Source organism: Pleurodeles waltl, chromosome 9 (genome assembly GCF_031143425.1).
Source record: "Pleurodeles waltl isolate 20211129_DDA chromosome 9, aPleWal1.hap1.20221129, whole genome shotgun sequence".
Taxonomy (NCBI): domain Eukaryota; kingdom Metazoa; phylum Chordata; class Amphibia; order Caudata; family Salamandridae; genus Pleurodeles; species Pleurodeles waltl.
The window spans coordinates 121,007,624-121,033,962 of NC_090448.1; the positions used below are offsets into that span (position 1 = coordinate 121,007,624).

Genomic DNA, 26,339 nt, shown 5'->3' on the forward strand with positions numbered 1-26,339 from the left:
TTTTTTAGCGCGTAGAAACAAAAAGCGCCAACCGGGTCATCTGGTTGCACCTCGACCGGGGCAAAGTCAAAGTTTCAGGCCGACCGCGATGGAGCCCTGCTCGGCTACAGGCCGCGGGAGGCCTCGGTTAAAAGTTTACCTTCACTCTTAGTCTCTTTTTCGAAGATTTTCTTCAGCGGGGCCAACCTGCCAGTCCAATCTGACCTCCTGGAGCCCTTCTCCGGATACGTGATGCTGGAATCCTCGGTGGAGATTTTTACCTTCGGACTTAGTCGTTTTTTCGAGGTGAAAATCCTTCGACCGGGGTAAACCTGGATCTTGATCCAACGTCCATGGAGCCCTCCTCGGATACGCTGGCTGGGAGGTCCCGGTCAACTTTTTACCTTCGGACTTAGTCTCTTTTTCGGAGATTTTCTTTACCGGGACGAACCAGCAAATCAGGCCGGGTCGCGGTTGAGGCAAGCCAGCTAGAGTTGCCGCGGCGGGTCGGTCCCTCTATTGAGCTTTTTTACAAAAGTTGTCCAAACTTCTCCAAACTTCTGGGGCTTCTCCCAGATGTCCTTTTAAGGTTCTTTTGGGGTCCACAGCTCACCCCAAGGGTCCAGAAGTTCTGAGATGGTCCTTGGGGATGCAGACTACAACTCCCAGAATGCACCTGGTGCAAACTCCTTTTTGGCCACTGGACAGTGGTCATCTGGTCGCTTTCTTCAGGAGTTGGTGCAGGGGACTCTGGATAGCAATTTTTCACCTGTAGCAAACAGGGAGTCCCTCCTTGAACCAGTTGAAGCCAGGCAAAGTCCTTCTTGTGGTGAAGCCCAAGTGTGCAGCTGGTGCAGTCCTTCTGAGTGCAGGTTCCAGGTGCAGGCCAGGGGTCCAGCAGGGCAGTCCTTCTTCTCCTTTTGTTCTTCCTTGTTGGATGTGGTAGGGAACTGAGGTGTGGGTGCAGGTCTGCCAGTTTTATCCTTGCTCCTGGGTGAAAAGCAGGCGGGTCCTGGTTCTCCAGTCAGGTGCAGGGTCCTTCCCCCTGTGATGACCACTTCCTGGGAAGTGTGGCAAAAATCAATTCCAGGAGGCAACATTCTCCAAAAATCCATCATGGCTGAATTTGATTTTTGGAGGTTACATCTGGCTGAGCCCACCCACTGGTGTGGCTACAAATCATAAACACACCCCTCTCCTGCCCTCTCCTAATCTAAACAAGGGAGCACCTAGTTGTCTGGGGTTGCAGGATGTGGGTGTGTTGCTGGTTGCTCCAAATGTCCTTCTCTGTCTTTGAAGACCAGTTTGGCTGCCCTCCCCCTTCCTGCCTCACCATCTGCTGAGGGGCGATTCCCTCCCACAGGCACATTCCTTTGTGTGAAGCCAGGTCACTTCACACCTCATCAAGGCAACCTGGCCAGGCTGCTAGAGGCTGGCCAATCAGAGCACAGCAGCAAAAACAATGCAGGGCTGAAATTGGCAACTTTTCAGGTAAAGTTTAAAACTCTTTACCTGAACAAGTTATATTAAATCCAACAACTGGAAGTTGTGGGATTTATTACAACAATCCATTTGATACCAAACTCTTGGTATCCATCATTTAAGGAGACTTTAAAAATTAAAATAAAGTCTCCCCATTCTAGCCTACGAAGGCCATTTACTACAATGAGGGAAAAATGAATTTGGCCGTTTTTACCTCACTAGGGCTTATAAAACTATTTTTATAAGGTCCCTGCTTATAGTTACATGGCACCCAGCCCTAGGGGCACATAGGGCACACCTTAGGGGTGACATATATGTACAAATAAGGTAGTTTAAGACTTTGGAACTACTTTTAATCCCAAAGTCGAATTTGTATAGAACTTTAATTTAAAAGCAGCCAGCAAGGCAGACCTGCCTTTAAAATGACACTGGGCACCTCAGCAGTGCACCTATGGGTGCACTACCTATGCTGTGGTCCCTAAACCTACATGCCCTACCATATACTAGGGACTTATAGGTAGGTTGGCTTAGCCAATAATTAATTAGCCTAAATTGCATATCCATTTTACACAGAGCACAGGCCCTGGGACTGGTTAGCAGTACCCAGGGCACCATCAAAGTCAGGAAAACACCAGCAAAAAGTGGAAAATGGGGGCAAAAAGTTAGGGGGCCTCTGCAATCAACCCTGTTTTCTCACAGTGGGCAGGAGTAAACACACCAGGAGCCAGAGTAGGGCACAGATATCTGAAAATAGAGATGCCAAAGGGTACAGTAAGTGGCCATAGAAATAGGAAATTCAGGCTGCCACGTACAATGTCCATCACAAAACTGCAATGGAAGGTGAAGTTATAGTGTCTTACCTGTGTGTCACTGGAAGTACTGTTGAATTATAGCAGTTCCGTTGTCCACATCCTCTTCCTCTGCCTCCTCTTCGTCACTGTCCACATGCTCCACTGCTGCCACATGACCGTCTCCAGCCTCATCCTCCTGCAGAAAAGGCACCTGGCGTCTCAAGGCCAGGTTGTGCAACATGCAACATGCAACTATGATCTGGCACACCTTCCTGGGTGATTAGTACAGGGATCCACCTGTCAGATGGAGGCACCGGAACCAGGCCTTCAGGAGGCCAAAGGTGCATTCAATGATCCTCCTTGTTCGCCCATGTGCCTCATTGTAACGTTCCTCTGCCCTTGTCCTGGCATCACTCACTGGGGTCAGTAGCCATGAAAGGTTGGGGTAACCAGAGTCACCTGAAAATATTGAGGGATACCTGTTAGCCAGACACTCACCCTTAGGGCCAAACCCACATCCATATACCTACATCAACTGGGTGGGGACCATGGGCTCACCTATTAGCCACACCCTGTGCCTCTGGAATTAAGACATCACATATGGGATGCTGCTATTCCTCAAGATAAAGGCATCATGCACAGAGCCAGGATACTTTGCATTTACATGGGAGATATACTGGTCCGCCAGGCACACCATCTGCACATTCATAGAGTGAAAGCTCTTTCGATTTCTGAACACCTGTACATTTCTCCGGGGGGGGACAAAGGCAATATGTGTACCATCAATAGCACCATGATGTTGGGGATATGTCCCATTGCATAGAAGTCAGCCTTCACTGTGGCCAAATCCTCCACCTGGGGGAATACGATGTAGCTGCGCAGGTGTTTCAACAGGGCAGACAACACTCTGGTCAGCATAGGCTGTGACATCCCTGATGCCATGGCCCCTGTCGCTTGGAAAGAACCACTTGCCAAGAAATGGAGCACTGACAGGACCTGCACTAGAGGGGGGATACCTGTGGGGTGGCGGATAGCTGAAATCAGGTCTGGCTCCAATTGGGCACACAGCTCTTGGATTGTGGCCCTATCAAGTCTGTAGGTTAGGATAATGTGCCTGTCTTCCCCTGTAGCCAGGTCCACCAGGGGTCTGTACACGGGAGGATGTCTCCTTCTCCTATTCATCCTCAGTGGTTGAACTCTAGGGTGAAAAACGGTGAGCAGAAGGTCATATTCAAAGATATACTCCGATTAATATGCTATTTTTGTTTTACAGAAACAGTATGTGAACTTGTAAGTCCGTTGATGTGCCTAAGTCTGGTGTGACGCAGTTAGGTGCCATGGCTTGTGCCCCCTGAAATGGTAGCCGCCTGACCTGTGAGGAGGGACAAGTGGAAATGAGGTAATTCTGCTGACGCGGTGCGCCGTTGCGGGCGGCGGTCGATGACCGCTGTGCAACACCGCATTGGTTATCATTTGGGCCTACGGGTTCCAGGAGCCAATGGTGATGTACGCCGGTGGTGACGGTACACACCGCCGCGGACGTGACCGCCATTTTCTATCTGTTCACTCACTTGCTACCTGACCTTCAACAGGAGAGGACCTACACTGCATGTGCTGCTGTGACCTGTGTCTGGAACCGACCATGGCTCGAGTGACTGGGGAAAGGGCCCCTGGCTTCACTTCGGAGGAGTTGCAGAGACTGGTGGATGGGGTCCTACTCCAGTACTGTTTACTTTATGGCCCTCCAGACCAACAGGTGAGTACACTGTGAGCATGTTGCATGGGGCATTAATGTGTGGAGTGCTGTGTGTGTAAGCCTCGTGTGGGGGGGGGCTGGGGGGTTCTGGGCAGAGTGTTGCATGTATGTTGGTCAATGTATGTGCGTAAGGGGATGGGAGGGATAATGGATGAGCCATGAGTATGACAGTCTGGACGGTATGAATAATACCTTTCCTGCTGTATCTTTTTCTGCAGGTCAGCGCCCATCAGAAAAAGGTTATTTAGCATGTTATCGCCAAGGAGGTGCGGACCCTGGGGGTCTTTGACAGGCGGAGCACCCACTGCTGCAAATGGTGGGAGGATCTGTGCCGCTGGGCAAGGAAGACAGCGGAGGCCCAGCTGGGGCTGGCCTCCCAATGAGGAAGGAGTGCCCATTGTACCCTGACCACCCTGATGTTCCGCATCCTGGCAGTGGCCTATCCGGAGTTGGATGGGCGCTTGAAGGCATCACAGCAGCTACAAGGGGGTGAGTACAGATTCTGAATCGTGTTACCTGGGTGGAGGATGTGGGCTGTTGGTGACCCTGGACCAGGGTGAACATGGCAGGGTAGGTTCCATTATAGACAAGCTCAGATGCACTCAAACCCCAATTATGCTAGTGGGCATCTACTACTGGGCAGGGTCCTGTGGGTTTCAGGTGTGCAGCTAATGGTGTTAGGCATTGTACCCCATGGCCTGGTGACTAGCATTGTAACTGGTAGTGCATGGCCTAGTGCATAGGTCTGTTCCCTGTGAGTTGTGTACGCCAACGGTAGTGTTGATGCTGGCATAGACCAAGTGTATCCCCTGTCTCTTCCCCCCTCTTTTTGTTTTGTCACCCTGTCCTTGTGTGCATTAGCATCATCTGGCAGAGGAGCATAGGCACTGGCAACAGAGGAAGCTGCATCCCACATGGGCCTGGAGGCCGAACCCACCGATGGTGAGGGCACCAGTGGGACGGAGGACGAGGGGAGCACCACTACGGAGACTGGAGGGGACAGTACCGACAGCGACTCCTCCTCCGATGGAAGCTCCCTAGCAGTGGCGGACACCTCTGTGACCACCCCAACTACAGGTACAGACACCACCCCCATACCAGCATTTCCCTCCCAGCAGCCCCTCAGCGTGTTTCCCGTGCCCGCTCACCCAGGAGGGTGGGTATCTCCTTCGCCCCAGGCACATCAGGCCCTGCCCTAGTCAGCCCTGCTGCCCTCAGTGAAGAGGCTATTGACCTCCTGAGATCCCTCTCTGTTGGGCAGTCAACCATACTGAATGCCATCCAGGGTCTAGCAGGGCATTTGCAACAAACAAATGCATACCTGGAGGGCATTCACTCTGGCGTGGCGGCCTAACAGAGAGCATTCCAGACTCTGGCCAACTCACTGATGGCAGCCATTGTCCCTGTCTCCAGTCTCCCCCTCCAACTTCCTCTACCCAGTCCCAATCCCCTTAACCCCAGCCTATCCCAAGCATACCTTCAGACCTGCATGCACCCAAATCAACACACAGAAGTGGCTCAGGCTAACACAAGCACCACACTTCATCCCACAGGCACTCACACAAGCACCATCCAGATGCAGACACACCAACATCCACTGCCTCCACTGTGTCCACCTCCTCCTCCTCGTCCACCTCTCTTCCATTAGCGTCTCTACTCACACCTGCATGCACTACATCCTCTTCCACTACCTCCATCACTAGCACACCTATCATTACACACCCCTCACTGGCAGTCACCACCCCCACATCCATGCACACATCCCCTGTGTCCTCTCCCACTGTGCCTGTGACCCCTCCTCGCAAAGTACCCAAATGCAAGAACTCAGACACCCAACAGCCATCCACCTCACAACAGCATCCAGCCCATGCACCTGCACCCAAACACTGCAGACAGACACCTCCTACAACCACTCCCTCTTCCTGCACTCCCAGACCTTCACCCTCTTCCCACCCCCATGTCCCTAAGAAGGATTTCCTCGCCGCCCTTGACCTATTCCCTGCCCCTCCCCCCCCGTCTTTCACTTCGGGCCAGGGTGGCCAGAACCCAGCCTAGCACCTCAGCCACCCAGTCCACGGCCACTGTAGTCTCTGCAGGTACTGCAGGTGTGAGAGGCTCCAAGGAGGCACCCGTCAGCACAGCCAGTGTGCCTGCACCACCTGCCAAGGGCATGAAGGGCCTGCCACCTAGCAAAGGCAAGAAGGGGACACCAGCCAGCAAGGGGAAGGAGGCACCACCAGCCAGCAAGGGCAGGAAGGGAACACCAGTTGGCAGAAGCAAGGAGGCACCACCATCTGCCCAGGGCAGGAAGGGGCAAACAACACCAGCCATGGCACTTCAGCCATCCGAGGCTGCAAGGGAAGAGCTGGAGCCTGCCCCCACCACTGACAGCACCGCCACCTGCACCGCAACTGCCATCCACTGAGCAGCCATCGCTGCCAGTGAGCAGTGTGTAGTCATGACTACATGGGCCGCAGTGCGCCCTGGCCCCTGCAACACCTGTAGGTGTGACACCCAGGTGAGAGACTGTGACCTTGCACCATCCAAGATGAAGCAGACTGGGCACAAGGGCCACTCCAGAACCAGTGGAAGAAGGCATCCACTCACCCCCTCCTTGCCAGGATGATGCAGACTGGGCACAAGGCCCCCTCCAGAACCAGTGGAAGAAGGCATCCACTCACCCCCTCCTTCCCAGGATGAAGCACACTGGGCACAAGGCCCCCTCCAGAACCAATGGAAGAAGGCATCCACCACCCCCTCCTTGCCAGGATGAAGCAGACTGGGCACAAGGCCCCCTCCAGAACCAGTAGAAGAAGGCATCCACTCACCCCCTTCTTGCCAGGATGAAGCAGACTGGGTACAAGGGCCCCTCCAAAACCAGTGGAAGAAGGCATCCACTCACACCCTCCTTGCCAGGATGAAGCACACTGGGCACAAGGCCCCCTCCAGAACCAGTGGAGAAGTCATCCACTTGAGAGAGTGTGGCCTTGCACTCCCCAGGACCAAACAGTGGAGAAGACATCTACTTGAGAGGCTGTGGCCTTGCACTCCCCAGGACCAAACAGAGGAGAAGACATACACTTGAGAGACTGTGACCTTGCACTCCCCAGGACCAAACAGTGGAAAAAGTCACCCACTTGAGAGACTGTGGCCTTTCACTCCCCAGGACATCACAGGGGGCATGTAGCCCCCTCCAGGAGCAGTGGTGTTGTACCATCTTCCGGCTGAGGTGCCCCCGATTCCCTGTCCCCCTGAGGTGCCTGTGTGCTTTCAACCTGATGCTCCTGCAGTGTTCTCTCCATTTGAGGCAGGAGTCAAGTGTGCGCTTGGCCTATGTGTTATGGCCCCATGGGCCAAAAACATTTTGGAGTGGGTATTGTCCCTCCATTTGTATATATTGTACATACTGTTTATTGCTTTAAGGAAATATTTATCTAATATTGTACTATTACACTCACTTTAATAAATTCCTTTTGTCCTTGCGTTATTCCTAAGGGTTACGGGGTGTATATGTTATTTTGTTGCATCTGTTTGTGTGTATGGTGTTTGGGGTGGGGGTGTTGCATGTTGCGTGTGTGTGTCACTCTCTCCCCCCCCCCCCCCCCTTGTGTGCTAGGTTCGGTACTCACCGTGGTCGTGTTCGCCACCGTTCGTGTTCCTTGTATATGAGGAGGTAGACCAGCATTGGAAAAATGTGCAGCTCGGGCTCCATGGCGTTATGGTTCTTACCTGAGTGTCGAGAGGTGAGTCTTTTCCCTTCTGTGTACTGTTTCCGGCATGCTTTTGATGGCATTGGTACAGCCCCGGAAAAAATGGCAGATTGGTGTCTTGTAATACAGTGGGCGGCACATTGTCTTCCGCCAGGCTGTTGGCGGTTACTGTTGCGGTGTTTGTTGCTACCGCCGTGGTGGTCGGAGTGTTAAAGTGGCTGTCTGTGTGGGCGGTTTCTGCCATGGTCAAGATTCCATTTTTTTTACAGCTGGCCTGTTGGCGGTATTATCGCCGCTTTATCACCAACCGCCAGGGTTGTAATGAGGGCCAAAGGCTTTTAATTCTAATGAAGGATTCGCATTTCTTGTGCAAACACTAGTGGTCTGCCACAACGATGGAGGAATCTGAATTCACTGGTAAGTGCACTGGTTTCTACTTATATCAAGAATAACTAAAAGACAGTGATACAGTGCCAAGTAATTGCCCAACGTATAGGGAAAAGGAGAGCATGCTTCTAGAGAAAAAGAGGGCAAACTGTTTGAGTGGAGGCAAAATATGTGGAGCAGCGGAATGAGGGGTTGACTGCACAAACAGAGTCCACGAGAGAGAATTACCTAGTATGACGCACCAGGAATCCAGGTCATAATTCAGAGCCAAACAACACCAACTATACAAGGTGGGGAATACGGCAATAAGACAGGTAAGATGCTAGCATTGCTGGCAAAGATAGAGGATGGCCGGGGTGGGTGCCACGGATACAAACGGAAAGGGTCAACAAAGTAGAGGCAGCCCCAGAAATAGCACAGGTCTTTGCAGAGTATTGCACTTCTAGGGTCTGTACACCCAGCAATGGGAAAATAGCCCCTCTGGAGAGCTCGATGTCTTTCTCAAGGACATCCCAATAACAAAACTGGGGAGGGAGGCATATAGGTCTCTCAAGTGTAACATACAGAAAGGAGAGACAGAAGAAGCACTCACACAACTGAACGAGGGAAAGACACAGTGTCCCAATGGCCTGCTGGTGGAGTACTTTCAGTGCATGAAGCGTCATGTGGTGGCACCTGTTTGAACAATGCTCCTGGAAGCTAATTCACATAGAGAACTGCCTACAGATCCCCAACAGGCACATATATTCCTCATTCACAAGCCAGGCAAGCCTCCTCAACTCCACTCATCCTATAAACAAATCCCCCTACTCAATGTTGAGGTGTCAGCCTTAGTGAAGGCGTTGTCTAAGTGCCTGATGCATGTGATTCATACCATTGTGGCCCGGATCAATCAGGCTTCATGCCAAACAGATCTTAGATGTCTTTTTGGCTGCCATGGAAGGTCGATTGCCGGAACCAGAGACACTTTTGGCCGCCAATGGGGGCAAGACCTTCAATTTCTCTGAGTGGCTCCACCTAATGGCCCTGTTGCAATGAATGGGCTTTGGCCCGTCATTCTGTGCATGGATTCTCTTGTTGTACACCTGACCCATGGCCTGGGTCCCAGTCATTGGGATGGTATCATCCGAATTTGACCTGGGGAGATGGACGAGACATGGATGTCCCCTGTCTCCACTCCCCTTTGTGATTGCAGTGGATTTGAATACAGTGCGATGCCCTAATACATGGCGAGAGCTGGGACCATGACTGCGAGAATGTTGTCTCACTCTATGTAGACGATGTTTTGCTATACCTGGGCATAAATGTCATTAGGAACAGACAGCTCCTCTTTGATAAAAAACCTCAGAAAGTTGCTAGATGGCTATAAGAAAGAAGTTGGGCATTGGAGCAGACTACCTTAATCCTTACTTGGCTGTGCAGCACTCTATAAAATGATATGTCTGCCACAACATCTATATGTCCTTTGGAACTCCCCTTTCGAGATTCCAGAGATTTTTTTTAAACAGGTTGAGATCGTAGCTCAAATATTACTTTAAAATGGCTGGGCCCCAAATACAGCATTGCCTGTGCTGACTAGGAAAAATTGTGATGCGGGCATTGCACGGCTGAAACTTTGACTATATTACTTACTCCTTACTTGGCATCGCAGTACTCTATAAAATGATACGTCTGCCACAATATCTATATGTCCTTCGGAACTCCCCTTTCGAGATTCCAGAGAGCTTTTTTAAACAGGTTGAGACCGTAACCCGGATATTACTGTAGAATGACTAGGAAAAATTGGGATGGGGGAATTGCACTGCTGAAACTTTGACTATATTACTGGGTGATACAGCTGGTAGTCCTCAACAATTGGTCCTTCACAGACCAAGGGGAGCCCTCAATGGTGGTGGACAGGAGGGCAAAGGGTATGGGGGATATAATGGATGGATCTATGGCAAGGGGAAACTGACGATGTGACTATCCCCCTACCGCAAAGGTGATCAAGGCCTGGCAGGAAGTCACAGAGTGTACTGGATGGCAAGCAGGCTCGTGTTAGAAACACCTATATGTCGGAGGCACTAACGTCACTACAGGTACTTGAGAGAGGCAAACATTTGAAACTTCTGGGAATATTCAAGCTGGAGGACGTGTGGTTGGTGGAAGGCCCAGACACCTTTGAGGCGTTTCAAGCCCAATACGAACTAACGGGAACCAATTATTTGAGATATATACAAATTAGACACCTCCTACTTGGCTGCATAGGCCCGAACACTGAGCTGATGCCTTGTCATTTATATAATACCCTACTAGCCAACAGTATTCCCCAACTCAGAAAGTTGTGGGACAGATGGGAGAGAGATCTCAACAAATTGGAGGACAAAGAATGGGGGAAGGCATGTCGACATCCAAGGGAGGTGGTGATAAGGGCTAACTCCCACTTAATCCATCTCAAAATACTTCATAGGGCATACACTACCAAAGCAGGGTTATCTGCCATGAACAGGGGATGTACACAGAAAGGTACACTTATACATACTTTATGGCAGTGCTCAAATTAGTTTTTTTGTCTGGAGGGGATACAGTCAAGAAAATCTGAGGCATTAGATATGCCACTAGACCTTACACTCAGACAGATAGTGCTTAGTAAACGGGGGAAACAAACACTAGATAAGTATGCACTATTGTTTTGCAGCATTGCTCTACTGATTTCCAGTCCTGAGAATAGATGAATAGGAAGCCAGCATGGGCTGGTGTATGCAGGCGAGGGAGCAGGTTCATAAAGGCCTGCTCCAGCAAGTTCACGAAAATGTGAGGTACATCGAAGGCCCAGATGGAAGTCATGACAAGCAACAGCTGAAGTGGAACTCGGAGAGGAGCTGGATAGTTGGCAGAGATGAGTAAAAGGGAGGGCTGGAAGTAGGGGAGACCCAGTTATTGCTAATATCTCAATGCTGATGGATGGCTAACTAATAGCAGGGAACTACTGGGCTACAATGGACTGAGCAGTAAGAATAGGATTGATTGCCTTGATTGTCTCCACTGTTGGAGGGGTTGGTAGGGATGGGCGTATACGAAGGACATTGTTACATTCTATCTGAAAACTCAATAAAATATTTTTTTCTTTAAAATGAATATCTTTCAAAACCCCTTGTCTCACGTGCACAGCGCCTTACTTTGCTCAATCGCAGACCTGCCAACTTGCAAGGAGCCACTGTGTGTCATAATATTGGCTCTTTTCACACGGTCACCCAGTGAGCAGCCAATACCACACAATGTGAGACAATGTGATCTGGAAACAGCCACAAAGAGAATTTTCAATCCCATTGTCTGGAGTCAGAGCACAGCAGCTGTGCATCAGGGTTTTTCAATCTCCTTGGGACATCAGCTGCAGCTTTGACACCTTGTTCCTGTTTTCTTTGATTGAGGGTTACAGTAGGTCAAGGACAGTGACCTGCACAAAGCTCCACCCCTGTCACCTGTCTCCAAAGCACTTCCATGGCTGCGGAGACAATGGTCTGAAGGTCCCGCCCCCTTCCCAGGCTCCACCCCTCCATATCCCTTTCTCTCACACAGTGAGATTTTGTTGAAGGTTGGCAGGTCTGTTAATGAACGTACCTACATAAAATCTGAGCACTGAAGGTGGATAGTAAATAACAATATATTTTTGCCTCATACTGTAGACATTTAGAGTTAAAAGAAAAAACATATTGTATAGCCCTTGTGAATTTTCTTCCAGAATGGCATCTTACCATAGATAATTCTCTAGGTATTCAGAAAGTCACAAAATCTCCTCTGTTTAAATTCTAACTATTGTGTGAAGTTCACTAAGTCTTCGGTCCAGACTTATAAGGCCTGTTTCCTCTCCCTTTCTATTTCCCTCCTTTCATTACCTTTTCTTCTCATTATATTGAAAGAAACAGGGCTTCCTTTGATCAGAGCTGAATATGCGTATATTATGTCAAGAACAGTTTTTTTGAGTTACATTTAATCTGTTAAAAAAACACAACAGGTCTCTAAACCGAGTAATAAATCAATAACACCCATATTAAAGCTCAATTGATTAGCAAAAAAGAACAATTTTTCCCACAATACAGCAATGTAAAAGAAATCTGTATTATTATTAATTCTACCGAAAATGAGCTTGATATTCAAGGCAGCAAAGTGCTCTGATGCTCATGTTGAAAGTGTTTTGGGAAATTACACAAATAAGCACTTATAAAAATGGTGTTTCTCTGTCAGGAAATAAAATTCCCTACAAAAGCATCCTTTTCGTACCTTTTCTATGGTTGAAATCCTTTTAGAAATTCAGAATCATACATGAGGCTAGTTCTCCTGTTTCACACTGAAAAACAGATTAGAATTTACTGTAGGAAAAAAATGGGCTACATGAAATGATGATTGAGATGACCCTGTGAGTACCTTCTGACCAATAGAAATGAGAGCTCAATCACAGATGAGAGCCCAATCACCGTAACCCTTGTCTCATTATCTCTCTCTGAATATATATATATATATATATATATACACACACACACTCACGCACACACATATATATTACCTACTGCCGGTCACCAGTAAGCAGTTATAGTTAGGACCTAGTTTCCATAGAAAAACTTTTTTGGACTTGCCTATATCTTTGGCACCGTTTGACAAATCTTCACAAAATTTTATAAAAAAGGCCAAGTTGGGTCGTGTTGTGAATGGAAAATTTCAGGATGATCCATCAAGTGGGGACCGAGAAAAAGGAGGGGGAGGGCAAAAAAATGTGTTTCCCATTTTAATTACCATAGGGACTACAGATTGAACCACTGGATGTGATTACACCAAATATGGCAGAAGGGTAGCTTTGTGTCTAGAAAGATGCCTTTTTTTATTTGGTATAAATCCGTTCAGTATTTTTAGAGAATTTAAAGAAAAAAACAAATTTGTTTCTCTATCGGCCCAAATGCATTGTGAATCCTCCCAATCTCACGCACTTTGCTATCATCCTCAATTTTGATTTATTGGACTGGGCAACTATATTTCTATGTATATTTTGCATCCTTGAAAAAGTCACCTGTTCTGATGAAACACGTGTTGGCTCTGTATATGGAACTATGCTCAACTGACTACTTTGCTCTATTTATGGATCAATGCTCAACCGACCTCTTTTGATGACCTTGGCTACTAATTAAAGGAATCCACTACAACCAACTCAACTAGAGGACATCTTATTATGATCATTGTTTTGAGTGCTGCGGCTTCTGTGTTAAATTTCATGTTTAGTGTTTCTTTGAAGCACTACCGTATGCTCTTGGGTAGTGGAGCATCTTACCGCATAGCGCCGTAACCCACCCCACAGAATTCTTAACACCCTACGAGAATCCCTCTTGACACAGTGGATTAATAAACGGCCCAAAGCAGTAAACAAACATGATCACTGCATTTAATGACCAGAGCCATGCTGTACATCATATCTTCAAACAACACTGGCATTTACTGTTACTTGATAAGACACTACACAAGTTTGTTAAGGATAGACCTCAGATTACCTACAGCCGTGGCAAAACACTAAGAAACAAACTATGCCCCAGTTACATTGGTACTAACACACAAACCCCACCCATCACCTGGCTGCCACCCAAACCATGTGGTTTCTTTGGATGCTCATGTTGTAATATCTGCCAGTTTGCCATGAACAAGTTTGTGAATTTTTCATATAACTTCATACAAGTATATTGTATACGACAGTTTATCAACTGCAGTAGTAAATTCACAATGTATTGCATCATTTGCCAATGTGGCTTAGTTTATGTGGGCAGTACCATCCGCCCGTTGAAAGAACGGATCCAGGAACACATTAGAGCCATTAGGAACAATCACCCTAACTACCCCCTGGCTGCCCATTTCAATTCGGCACATGCAGGTTCAGAGGTCATGGGTATTAAATTCCATTGCATTACACGCATCACTAATGATGAGATGGGTGGGGACATGGTCTCCAAGCTCAGAAGATGCAAAGCCAAATGGATCATTAAATTACATGTGGTTGACCGGGGTTTGAACATGGACAGAGAATTGCATGTGTTTTTGTAACCCAGGCCCTGCATACATTTTCTGTGGTACTACATCTATGGGTTGTCCCTTCATGCTTTTCCGCTGCTTATGTTGAATCATATATTATCTATTGGTACACCTTCCATGTGGGTCCAGTGAGTTTTAGCATGCTAACACTATGGTACAACCTGCCTCCTGGCCCTTCACCTGCAGCCCTGTCTTAAGTATATTTTTACGCACACTGGGCAGGGTGTCTGCCTGTGGTTTAGACTACCCCACATCCTGCTGTTGAATTTTGCATACTTTATTTCCTTACTTCATGTTTTCAACTTAATACTGTATACCTTTGTACGAACCTTGGGTTCTATCCCAGTACATGTACTTCTGCACCGACTTTTCTGTTTACTTCCTATCATTGTTCAATACTAGCGGACACAGCAATGTCTTTGTTTTGAGTTTACAATATGTATGCATATGCCAGGAGATGTCTGCATAAACACTGTTAATAATCAATATCACCTTACGGACGTAGTATGGTGGGCTCTACTTAGCATTACCTCGAATATCTAAATATAATTAGGGTGTTTTACTTACCCCTCCTGATCACTCCGTGTCTCCCTCCACCTCTAAACTTTTAAAGCTACTGCCCTACTTTACTGAGCATGTTCTCGACCTCTTGTGACAGGTGTTGGGTCTTGACGCCTGGGCCACTATGGATGTAAATATCACATTCTTACACTAGCCACTTGTGTCTTTCTCCTTACCTCTCAGCCCCAGTTTTGGAACGCAGCTTTTCTTCTTTTACTGTTTTCATCCAGCATTATTCATTCTGGCCCCCTATTGGCGCACGTTGCCCTGCGGACTCTACTTCGATATTTAGGGTTTTCTTTTCTTTAACTGTTTTTTTTTTCCAACTGGTTTTCTTTTGTTATATTTTATCGGACTTTCTAATATGGACCAGTATGATCTAGTCTCTACTTGGACATTAGTTTTGACACCAATATGGCCCCACTGGTGTCCCCATCCAGTACTGTGCCTTCCCTTTACATCATCCCTCTCTGTCAATTTGTCATGTTCCAACATGGCCACCACAATTTCTCCTCTAGCTGCCCTCACTTGGCTTGTCCTTCTTCTATTTTTATAGCTTTTTAAGCCCTCTGGCTTTCTGTCCGGCTTGTAGGTCATACTCCATTTCCTGCATAGATGTGGTCGATATAGACCAAGTAAGCTACTCCATACTACCTAATGTTATTTTGTGCCCTGTTCCCCTGCCTTTTCATTAATACCCATCTCGTTAACCCTGTCACCCCGTTTTATTTATGTCACTCTCCTTGGTCCGTTTTTGTGGACCATTTAGTCAGCCGGTTTAGATTTGTTGTGCTCTTAACATCTAGTCGCCTTTTCACTGTCTCTTAAATTGCCCTTTTTTACATATAAGTCACCCTTAAGGCAGGCCCTATGTGACCCCCCGGGCAGGCTGCCATGTTTTTAAAAGACACGACAGGTACTTTTAAGTTTTAAATGTCCTGGAAGTGAAAAACTCCCAAAGTCATTTTCACTACTATGAGGCCTCATCCTCTTATAGGAAAAGCATTGCGAATTCCTTAAAATACTTTAAGGCTGTAATTCTTGATCAGAAAGGAGTATCTGCATCATGTTTTATATCTTTGGAACAGTAATGATAAATCCTTTTTACTTGTAAAGTGGGATTTTACATTACTATTTTAGAAATGCCACTTTTAGAAAGGTGGGTATTTCTCTGCTCTTACTGCTCTGTGTGCCTTACTACATGTCTGGGTTAGGTGACAGCTATACTTTGTTAATTCCCCCCAGACAACATAAACAGAAGAAGGCTAGGTGTGGCAGAATACCCATCTACATAAATCTGCATTGTGATGACCATTCATGAGCAGGAAGGAAGGGGCTAACATACTTCAATAAATAGTGGTCTGGGCCCACACAAAGGACTGATTACCTCCCACAGATAGCCTGGCAGACAGGACTGAGTTGAAAGGGATACTTGTGCAGTTCAAAGCAACTCTTTGAAGACTCCCCCCCTTAAAAGGTATATTTGGGTGTAAGTAAAGGGTCTCTGACCCCACCAAATCAGATACTTCTGGACCTACAACTGGACTCTGTCAAAAGAAATGCTGTGCTGCAACAAGGACTGTTACTCCACTGGACTGCTGAACTGGAAGGACTGTTTTCTGCTGTACTGCCCTGCTGCCTGCTGCTCTCTATGTCCCTGCTGAGGGAGAGCTCGACTCTGTCATGCACCACAAGTGATCTTCAAGGGTTTGTTGGCTTGCCCTCTGTTGTTTGAGACTCAGGGACATCAAAGTCTCACGCCCTGCTCCTGTGCCTTGTTCCGTAGAAGTGGACGCAGAGACTTGCAACATACTTTGAGTTACGAAAATTTCATGAAGATTTGTCAAGCAGCGCCAAAGTTAGTGACAGAAAAATAAATGCTCTTCCTATGGAAACTAGGTCCTAACCTTAGCTACATAAACACACACCCATATATACACACACACACACACACAGACACACACACACAGACACACATATATAATGCAAGCATACAATGATAATAGCAATTTGTGTTTCTATGGCACTTCATACCTTCATACCACATACTAGTGAATCACAACAACAAACAGAGGCAGTGCTCTATCATAGCCACCCAATCTAAAACAAGGTGGACCCTAGGAACTCCTATTGTATCCCACACCATCCAGAATTTCTTCTAACTATTGCCCGTGGCCCCTACCCACTACCTCATTTTATCTCAGAATGTGACTTGATTTGCTTAAAATGCTAGTCTGCAAGCAGTTCAATACTGACTGACCTAAATTCACATTTTTCACGAACATAAAATCATAGTCCACAAGCCCACTTTAAGTCACAAGTCAAAAGAGTCCAGAACGACCTCAGACTACCGCAAGGTATTAAATTCCACCTCCCAAATCGGAATTCAAACGAAGCTCAAACTTCAGTCTAATCTGTGCTGGAAGAACGATTCTGCTCACTCACTGTCGTTCTGAAGATTCACTTGGCACCTCATTTATAAAGCATATACTAAGCAGCAAGGTTTGTTGTTAAGAACAACACACCACCCTGTACTCATCATTCTCAAGTGGCTACTTCGGTGGCTACCTATTGATTCTAAGTGTATCTCCAAGTTGGGTTGTACTGTCACCAAATACCTTCATTTTGATGCTCTGAAGTACCTAACACAAAAATGACACTCTCTGGAAGCCTTTGCACATTTTGAAGTTCAAACTTTGTACTTCTGTCCGGAAATTCCTCTCTTCAAAATAAAGCGGAATATTTCACTGGAAGTGCTGCAAAAATCTTGAGCTGATGGTATGCCCATGGTTTGGAACATGGCTCTCATCCGGATCATTCAGAAAATACTTGAAAACTGTTAATTCCTGCGTCTTGCCTAGGTCTAATACATTTAGCTACTCCACCCAAGTTTGACATTAATTTCATTGTATATATGTGTGTCTTTTCCTGACATAGTATGCTTCCAGTGAGCATTGTGCTTTTTACTTTTACAGATTCGCCACCCTGTTTGGTGATCGCTCATTGAAAGTTTATTAGCTAATATTAGATAAAGTGATCTGATACCCCTTACTCACCCACCGTATTATAGAAAGTTCACTCATCATGGGGCTGCAAATCAATTTGTGAAACATTATATTTTGGACCGAATATAGGGGTCTATCTCTGCATGCCTCCTAGAAAATGTGGCTGTTTCAAGAATTGATATGCTCCACATGATGTTAACACAAGCAAAGAATGTGTTTAAAACAAAGGAGAGTGCCACTTACCCCCAGCCCCTTCACGTCAGCAGTGAATGTGTTTAGGTCATTATCAACGATACGTCCCGCAACAACGATTTCGCCGCCATCATAGTAGTTCTTGAAGCTGTTCTGCGTTAGGTCTGATATCGCATTTTCTGGATACTGAAGCTGGAGGTCCACAAGCAGGGGGTTGGCGACTTCATTATAAAATCCCTGCAGAAGTAATAACAGGATGTACATGAAGAAGCACATCAATTGCAGCTACGATTTCTATCAAATCTGGTAATGTGCCTGTTAATATTACCCTTCTACCAAATCTGTCACTGTAAATAAGTCGGAATGTGCTTTTGAAAGCTGTCATTGGTGTCATTGTAATGTTTTTTTTGATTGCTATAGTGCCATTGGACATCAAGTTGTTTGGTAAAATGTGGAATAGTTTAAGATGCATTAATTAAATAACTAATTTACATTTGTATTTGTTAAATTGTTATATGGTTTGTTTTACTGTTGTGCCTTATAGCAATTGCAGACAGATGTGTGCATCACATTGCAACTAATTTTATACAATAAAGTAATATTAACGTTGGGCGCAGATGATGTGTTATTTTATATAAAAATGCAACACAATTAAAATTGTCCAATTGTCTAGAAAGGATGAAACAAAACATAATAGGCCTAATTTAATAAAAATATTTTTATCCTTACAAAGCTTGCGCTGTGCCCAGGGTCTAGCTTTGTGGGGGTGAAAATAAAAAACACAACTGCCAAGATTTACGAAAGTGTCTCTGAATGCAGAGCAGCACCCGACATTGCTGTGCTGTATTGTGTGACAAGAAGAGAGAAGGAGAGTGCCATACCCACATAGATACAATACTCTTTTCCCCTCTCCCTAGCACTAGCACACAATCAGGCTGCTGTGTGCCACACACACACCGTTTCACTTTGGTACAAAGGTGTTTGTGTGAATCTTGCATGGTTTTTGTACTGGAAGGATAGCCTTCCAGTACAAACACTATGGGACACATTCATTAAATACAGCATGCGTGAAAGGGAAAAGGCAATAATGAACTGAATTTAACATTATAATTCACATTCCTGTCATTTCCCTGTGCTGGTGCCCTTTTGGCTGCCTAGCACCAATGTAAACACCCCTGTTCAATGGTGCATGGTGACTGCATTGCAGGCAGGATTGTTATTGTGCAGGAAGGAATACCTTCCTGTACAAAAACAATCTTCAGAGGCATTTAAAGATATTTCTCCTTGTTACACCTCACCTGGGGGTATTTCTCTTTGTTACACCTCACCTGGGGATGCGCTGCATTTTGGCGCATTGATATACTCCCAGGTCTACCAGTAATAGTAAATCTGGGAATGTGCCAAAATCCATGGGTGGCTGCGTGGGAACCCCCAAGCTCTACCTAAGGAACACCTTTGTGGGGCAGAGTAATGCAACGCAGTGATTTGAGCTCTGTTGCATTACTCTAGATTTATCAAGGCACTCAGGAACCGACGAGGTGGCCTTCCATGGTTTGATAAATCTGATTTAGTAGTTTTGTTGCCCTTTTGCCACCTGGGTGGTGCAAGGGAGGCGTAACTCAATTATAAATATGTCCCTATACCTAGACAAGCTATAAAACCTTTCTCTCATTGTATGTGTGCTGTACAGTGCAACACATATGGAAAGCTGGAAAAGAAAGGAGAACTAAAAGTATTTCTCCTTGCAACACCTGCTTTCAAGAAGCATTATGTTTTGTGCAAAACCCAATAATATTATTAGCAGATAGTGTTTTGCATTCAAAACTATGGGTGGTTGCACAGGAATGCCTTTGTACCAGTGGACACCCCCTTGATGCAGAGTAACACTAAGCAGTGCTTGACAATGGTTTGCATTACTTTTCCTTACAAACCAATGCAAATGCCAATTTTTGTTGCACTGCAAATCCCCAAAAAGAGTTTGCATCAGAACATTTTAAAGTAAGACAGTGACTCCCAAAAGTTTCTATACCTTGCACAATAAAATTGGGTTCTTGATGGAGGGGGTGTTAATCCTTCTCCTGCAACAACCACATTCCTTGTCATTAAATTAAATTGTGTTTAAACCTCTGGCTCAAACTAGTCAGGCTTAATGTACAGGCACTGTTTTGGAATTGGTCCTCTCTTCAGGGTCACCCACAAACATATTGCCTTTTTTCCTCAATTATTTGCTGAATTCGGTTTTGTTGGTCTTAGGACTCTACACACTTTACCACTGCCAACAAGTGCTAAAGTGGTTGTGCTCACTCCCCTAAACATGATTTTATTGGAATATACCTAACTAGCATATTTAGTGTACCTATCAGTCCCTAGTAAAGTCACTGCATGTGCCCAGAGCCTGTAAATTAAATGCTACTAGTGAGTCTGCAGCACTGCTTGTACAAACCCACTTAAGTAGCCCTTTAAAACAGGTTCCAGGCCTGCCATCGCAGCGTAAATGCAGTGTCACACTTCTATGTCAATTTGAAATTTAAAACCCCTTGCCAAGCCTTAAACTCCCTTTTTAGGTCAAGCGTTAGCATTCAGCCTGCTGTATACTTTTAAGTATACTATACTGTGAGTTCCAGCATTTTCATTTGTTAGTTGCAGTGTCCTTCAAAAATCCTTGCTTGCTAGTGGTCAGTTCTGCCTCTTTGTCCTGCCTTTTTTCACTTCACTATGGGAGCAGCACAAAGTACGGTGTAATTACGCTATGTCCTGTTTATCTCTTCTGAAGGGGACTTTTTCTTTCAGTATTGGCTTGTTTGTCTTATACTGTGGGTGTATAATCAGCCCCTCCTCCCCACCAGCCCCCTCTGCAAACAAATTCAACAGCAGTGGGGGGCTTTTCCACAGGCAGCTCTCTATCACTCTTTCTCTTCTTTAAACATGATTCTGTTTGTTGTGCCTAGTTTATAAAGGTCACTGTAAAACACGAGTCCCGTCATTTTTCTTTAATCTAGAATCTCTTGAGATGAGGACTCAAGGGCTCGGTGTTTACAGAGCTCCGCTGTAAACAGGGCTATACATTTTGTTCTTATCTCCTCACATTTGCTGTGCATTCAAAGGAAGGGCTTATTAGTTTGTTCCTCCTTTGTTTTTTGCTTCGATTGTGGGAGCATGGTGGCGTTTATGTGCTGGCGGTTGGCAAGGGCACTAATGTACTTCACTGGGCTGATTTTGTTTTTATTTACATTTGTGAGTAATCGTTCTTTGAAAGAACTTTTAAAACGTGCTTCCATCCAAAGAATTTGCGAGCATCCATTACAAGCCAGTCCTTCGTGTTATTGACATTTAAATGATGTAGGCTATTTTTCATAGCTCTTTCATAACATGTTAACAGCAGAAAGCAGCAGCCATTTACTTCTATTTTATGCCGTGCTGTAAATATTTACAAGCAGCTCCCTGGGAAACAGTGGGAGTGCAGTGCTTGTTTTGAAGAAGCTGTTCAGGCACGTGTTTTCCTCATGGGATTTCGTAAGCACTGGTTTACTCACAAAGTATCCACACTGAGTATGGCCGTCATGTGCACCCTTTCTACAACATGCAAACACGCTGTTGTGTAGTATCTGCTGATAAACATTTACCTCTAGTAGGAGAGAACATGGCCTGACTCTGTGATGTCATTTCCCCTCTGGCCCGAATTAGTCATTCATTAGCAGAATAGCGGAAGTAGAACTAGCAACAGCATACAGTGATATTTGTCTGGCAGCCTGCCCGCTGAAACTAGCGTTTGGAGCCAGTGCCTGGAGAAGGCAACATTACACTCCCATTAAGAAATGTTCTTTGTTTCCACTTACTCTTAACTTGTTTATGTACAAATACTTTTCCTGCATAGCTAATCTTTTTTTTATATTATGTTCTCTTTATTCCAGTGCCTAATATTTTTTATTACGCTAAAACTAGGATATTAAGTAGCAAAACGACTGTTTAAGCAGAGTTGGTATATTGTGACTGAAGTTGTTCTGATAATTACTGCGTCCCAGCCTCATTGTTGTTTTGCTTATTTATAATACTTTGGCAGTGTTGAGGTGTTATAGCCTTAGTTTCCTTACGTTTGTGAACGTTTAAGAAGGCGCCTTGAAAATCTACTAGTTCACATTTAGCTTAATTTCTAGCCCTGCACACTGTGTCACTTTAACCAAGATGCACCTAGATGATGAGCCCATAACTAGATAGTGTTGGATGTGACGGAACTGAAATTGACGATATGGTCTGATGGAAATTGCAATTACAAGTTCAGAAATCTTCATTGATTATCAACATGTGGAGACTTCTCAAAGCTCAAACAATGGAAATGTTGACTCCTTCCTGTTCACTTTGCTGCTTTCAGTCGGTGTAAAGTCCCCTCCATCCCTGCTTGGACCCCTGGTCCACACTTAAATATTTGGTGCTATGATAAGATCTGTGTCTGGCAACCTTTTTGAGCACTCATTGTCACTACTTATGAAGGGCTTACTCAGCAAACAGGAATTATTTATTGCTCCTTAAATGGCAGGTGAAACAGGTGCATTGTTTTATCAGCTATGAAAGAATGACACTTACAGCCAGCTGTGCACAGATCAAAACCTTGAAGGAGATCCTCAACCCACAAAACTATCTTTTCTTGTCTTGTTTTCAGCTGCACCACTTCTGCTGGGATGCTGTTCAGAGCACATTTTACATACATATACCTATCGGATTGATAAGGATGTTGACTAGAGGCACATGGTGACACGAAAGGGCTATAAATATGTCTGACCACCAATTTACACACAACGAGGAATTTCATATATGTACAAAGCTCTCCAGAACTGATTATAAATTTGGGTCCCGGTTTTATGGCATTTTTTTCACATTTCTGTGTGTATTTATCCATATTTATTTTGTGGGCCATCTTATTAGTATTAATCCATTTTGGAAATTGTGTCAGCAAACGAACAACTCTGATAGTGGGATGGGGAAAGTGGTATTCTATTGGAATTTGCATGCCTGATTTATATTAGGATGCTAAATGGCAATATTTTCATTTTTTGCTGCAGAAAGAAGAAGAAGGTAAATGGAAGAGTGCTTTAGTTATATGCAGAGCCACTGGAATTAGGTGGCAGGAAAAGACAAAATTATTAAGCAGGGTCGACCAATGTATGTGGCAAGAAAGATCCAGTTATCAATTAACATCACCAATAGCTGTAACTCAAGCAAATGCGAGACCTATTGTATTGCAAATGCTTGTTCTTACATATGTCACCCCTAAGGTAGGTCCTAGGTAGCCCGTAGAGTAGGCTGCTATGTAAGTAGACAGGACATGTACTTTTCACTTTTCTATGTCCTGATAGTGAAAAACTCCCAGATGCGTTTTTCACTACTGTGAGGCCTACCCCTCTAATAGGATAACATTGGGGATTGCTTATTACATTTAATACGTTATAATTCCTGATTAGCAGGCAGTAGATATGTCATATGTAGCACCTATGGAATTGTAATGATAAATCCTCTTTAATGGTATTCTTATAATTCAGAAAATACCACTTTTAGAAAGTTGGCATTGTCCTGCTCTAAGTTCTGTGTTCCTGCAGCCTGTCACCAATACATGTCTGGGGCGGATGACAGCTCAACTTTGTGCATTCCCTCTAGACACCCACACACAAAGGGGGCATAGGTGTGACTTGATGGGCCATCCTGGACAGGATGGGAAGGAGGAGCTGGACACAGCCTCACACTTATACCTGAATAGGGTGTTTTCTGTCCCAATACAAAGGACTGCTTAACAACCCTGTAGTGAGTCTAGAGCCAGGGCAGGAAGGAGGGCCTCTGTGCACTTCAAAGACTCTTCTTTAAAGTCTCCTCCACTTCAAAGGCACTACTAGGTATAAGGACTGGAAATAAGACCCCTCCAATTCAAGATGCACCTGGACCTGTGGATACCCTGCCAGGAAGAAGGACTGATGTGCTGCTACAAGGACAGCCACTCTACTGAACTGTTGCTCCAGAAGATCTGCTGCCTATCTCTGCTGATCTGCTGCCAGCTGCCCTCCTTACCTGGGTGAGAAGGACTAGACCTGCATCTCTCCAACCCAGAACCCAGAGTGACTACAAGGGCCAGCTAACTGGTCTCCTGATCTGACGTCTCAGGGAATAAAAGACTTCCAACCAACCCAACACTACAGGTGGACTCTGCCAGCTGTGAGCCTGACCTGCCAAGTGGTGCTACCCCAATTATTTGCCCTTGGAAGTAAATCTTAAGTGCTGCTCCAGCAGAACCACTGCATTTCCAAAATTGCGTGAACAGAACCAGAGCATCATTGCTGTTGCATTGATAAAACTGTTTCATTGCTTTAGGAATCAGCACTGGGATGCTTTTTTTTAGCACAAGGTCTCTGCATCCCTGTCGATGACAGCCTCAACGATGGTACCAAACTTCGCATCACAGCCACTGCGCTCATCGGATTCAGTGCATCACCGCAATGTCGATGTGGCTAGCACTCACACCCGAACTCCATCGCATCTCTGTTCTGACCGCTCCATGGGGACCTTGTGAGCATCTCCTTAACTGCATGGGGAAAATCGATGTATCTCCTTGACGACATGAATCTGAACCAACGCAATGCTGTCACACAAGTATTTTAAGGTACTTTGGTTCAGCGGACCCATGAGGTCCCTGTAACAGGCCTGCACTGCATTGTGGTTGGCCTGAACATTTGACTTTGCCCTGGTCCAGCATGACCAGATCTACCAAGTTAGCACCTTTTGCTACTAACCGCTGTTTTTCAGATTGTTCATAAAAAATTCATCACTCAAGTTCTACATATTGGGTTTTAGATTTTTGGTCTTGTTTTGTTTATTAAATTCAGTTCTCTTTTTCTAACCAGGTGTGGTTTCTTTTTGTGTGGTGTTTTCACTGTTTTACAGTTTGAAGTGCTGTACAAATACTTTACACATTGCCTTTTAAGTTAAGCCTGACTGCTCTGTGCCAAGATACCAGATGGTGAGCACAGGTTAATTTAGGGTGTGTTGTGATTTAATCGTACTAAGATTGTGGCTCCTGCTTGATCACAGGACATATCTCTATCAACCAGAAACCCAGTTTCTAACACAATGTAAAATTATTTATGTAGCACACAAAATGTAATAAAGTGAAAACACAACAAAAGAAAATCCCACTCCAATGTAGAAAACAAAATAAAATTTAACAAATTATTTTACACCAAAAATGAAAAAAATCCACCCAGTAGAACTGGAGATATGCAAATTCAAATATTCAGGTAAGCATAGTGCCTAAAAGCAGAAATTTCTCTCTAACAAGGATACCCCAATGCTCCCACAGGATGGGGGTAACTATAACTATAGCGCACACATGGGATGACAGTGGCAGAAGAGTGTTTGCATGCCCTGCTCCTGCTGAGCTGCCAAGATAGCAGGCGCATGGTGAAGATGTAGTCCTACTGCTGATACATTTTGATTGAGTGTACAGATAAGAAGATAACTGGATATACTTCTGTTAAGTTGGCTAACAAGAGAGTGGTGAATCTGTTGGAAGTATCTTTTCGGATGGCAGAATTCAGTGCTTTTCAGAACTCAATTTTGTGCAAGGAGACACCACATTACTAGGTGTGATTGGTTGATGACCAAAAAAAAAAGCATTGTAGCAGTGTTAGAAATGGGGTCTTTAGTTGGCAGTCAGGTTACCCCCTGTCCAAGCAAGGACCCTCAATCTAGTCAGGGTAAAGGAGAATTACCCTCAGCTAACCCCCGCTCACCCCCTTGGTAGCTTGGCACGAGCAGGCAGGCTTAACTTCAGAAGCAATGTGTAAAGTATTTGTACCAAAACACACAGTAACTCAGTGAAAACACTACAAAATGACACAGGGTTAGAAAAATAGGTAATATTTATCTAAACAAAACAAGACCAATATGACAAAAATCAAACATACACAAGTCAAGTTATACATTTTTAAAGAATAAGGCCCTCATTACAACCTTGGCGGTTTCCACCCACCGGCCCAGTGGGGATGTCGGGCGCAACATGGGAGCCGGCTCCTAATGGAGCAGGCGGTGTTGCGGCCGTGTGACGGGTGCAGCTGCACCCGTCGCGCTTTTCACTGTCTGCTGTGCAGACAGTGAAAAGCAGTGTGGGGCTGTGCCTGGGGACCCCTGCAGTCCCCATGCCAAGTGAATGGGCAGTGCAGGGGCCCCCAGGGGCCCTGCGACTCCACTTCCCGCCAGCCTTTCTATGGCGTCATGAACAGGCTGGCGGGAAAGGGGCTCGTAATCCCCTGGGCAGCACTGCAAGCAGCGCTGCCCTGGAGGATTAAAACCGCCGGGATGACCATGGCGGGAAACTGCCGGTCCCGGCGGTGCGACCGCGGCGCTTCCGCCGCGGTATTAATCCGCAAGATTGTACCGCCAGCCTGTT

At 45.7% G+C, this 26,339-nt stretch overlaps 1 protein-coding gene across 1 annotated transcript in view; it reads right to left on the minus strand.

The window, feature by feature from the left end:
- The window catches only part of LOC138259000 (inter-alpha-trypsin inhibitor heavy chain H3-like), a 554,189-nt gene that overhangs the window by 157,589 nt on the left and 370,261 nt on the right, over positions 1 to 26,339 (minus strand). The window contains exon 12 of the mRNA XM_069206373.1: positions 17,963 to 18,148. Within this exon, the coding sequence (XP_069062474.1) occupies positions 17,963 to 18,148 (186 nt within the window). The remainder of the gene's footprint in view (positions 1 to 17,962; positions 18,149 to 26,339) is intronic.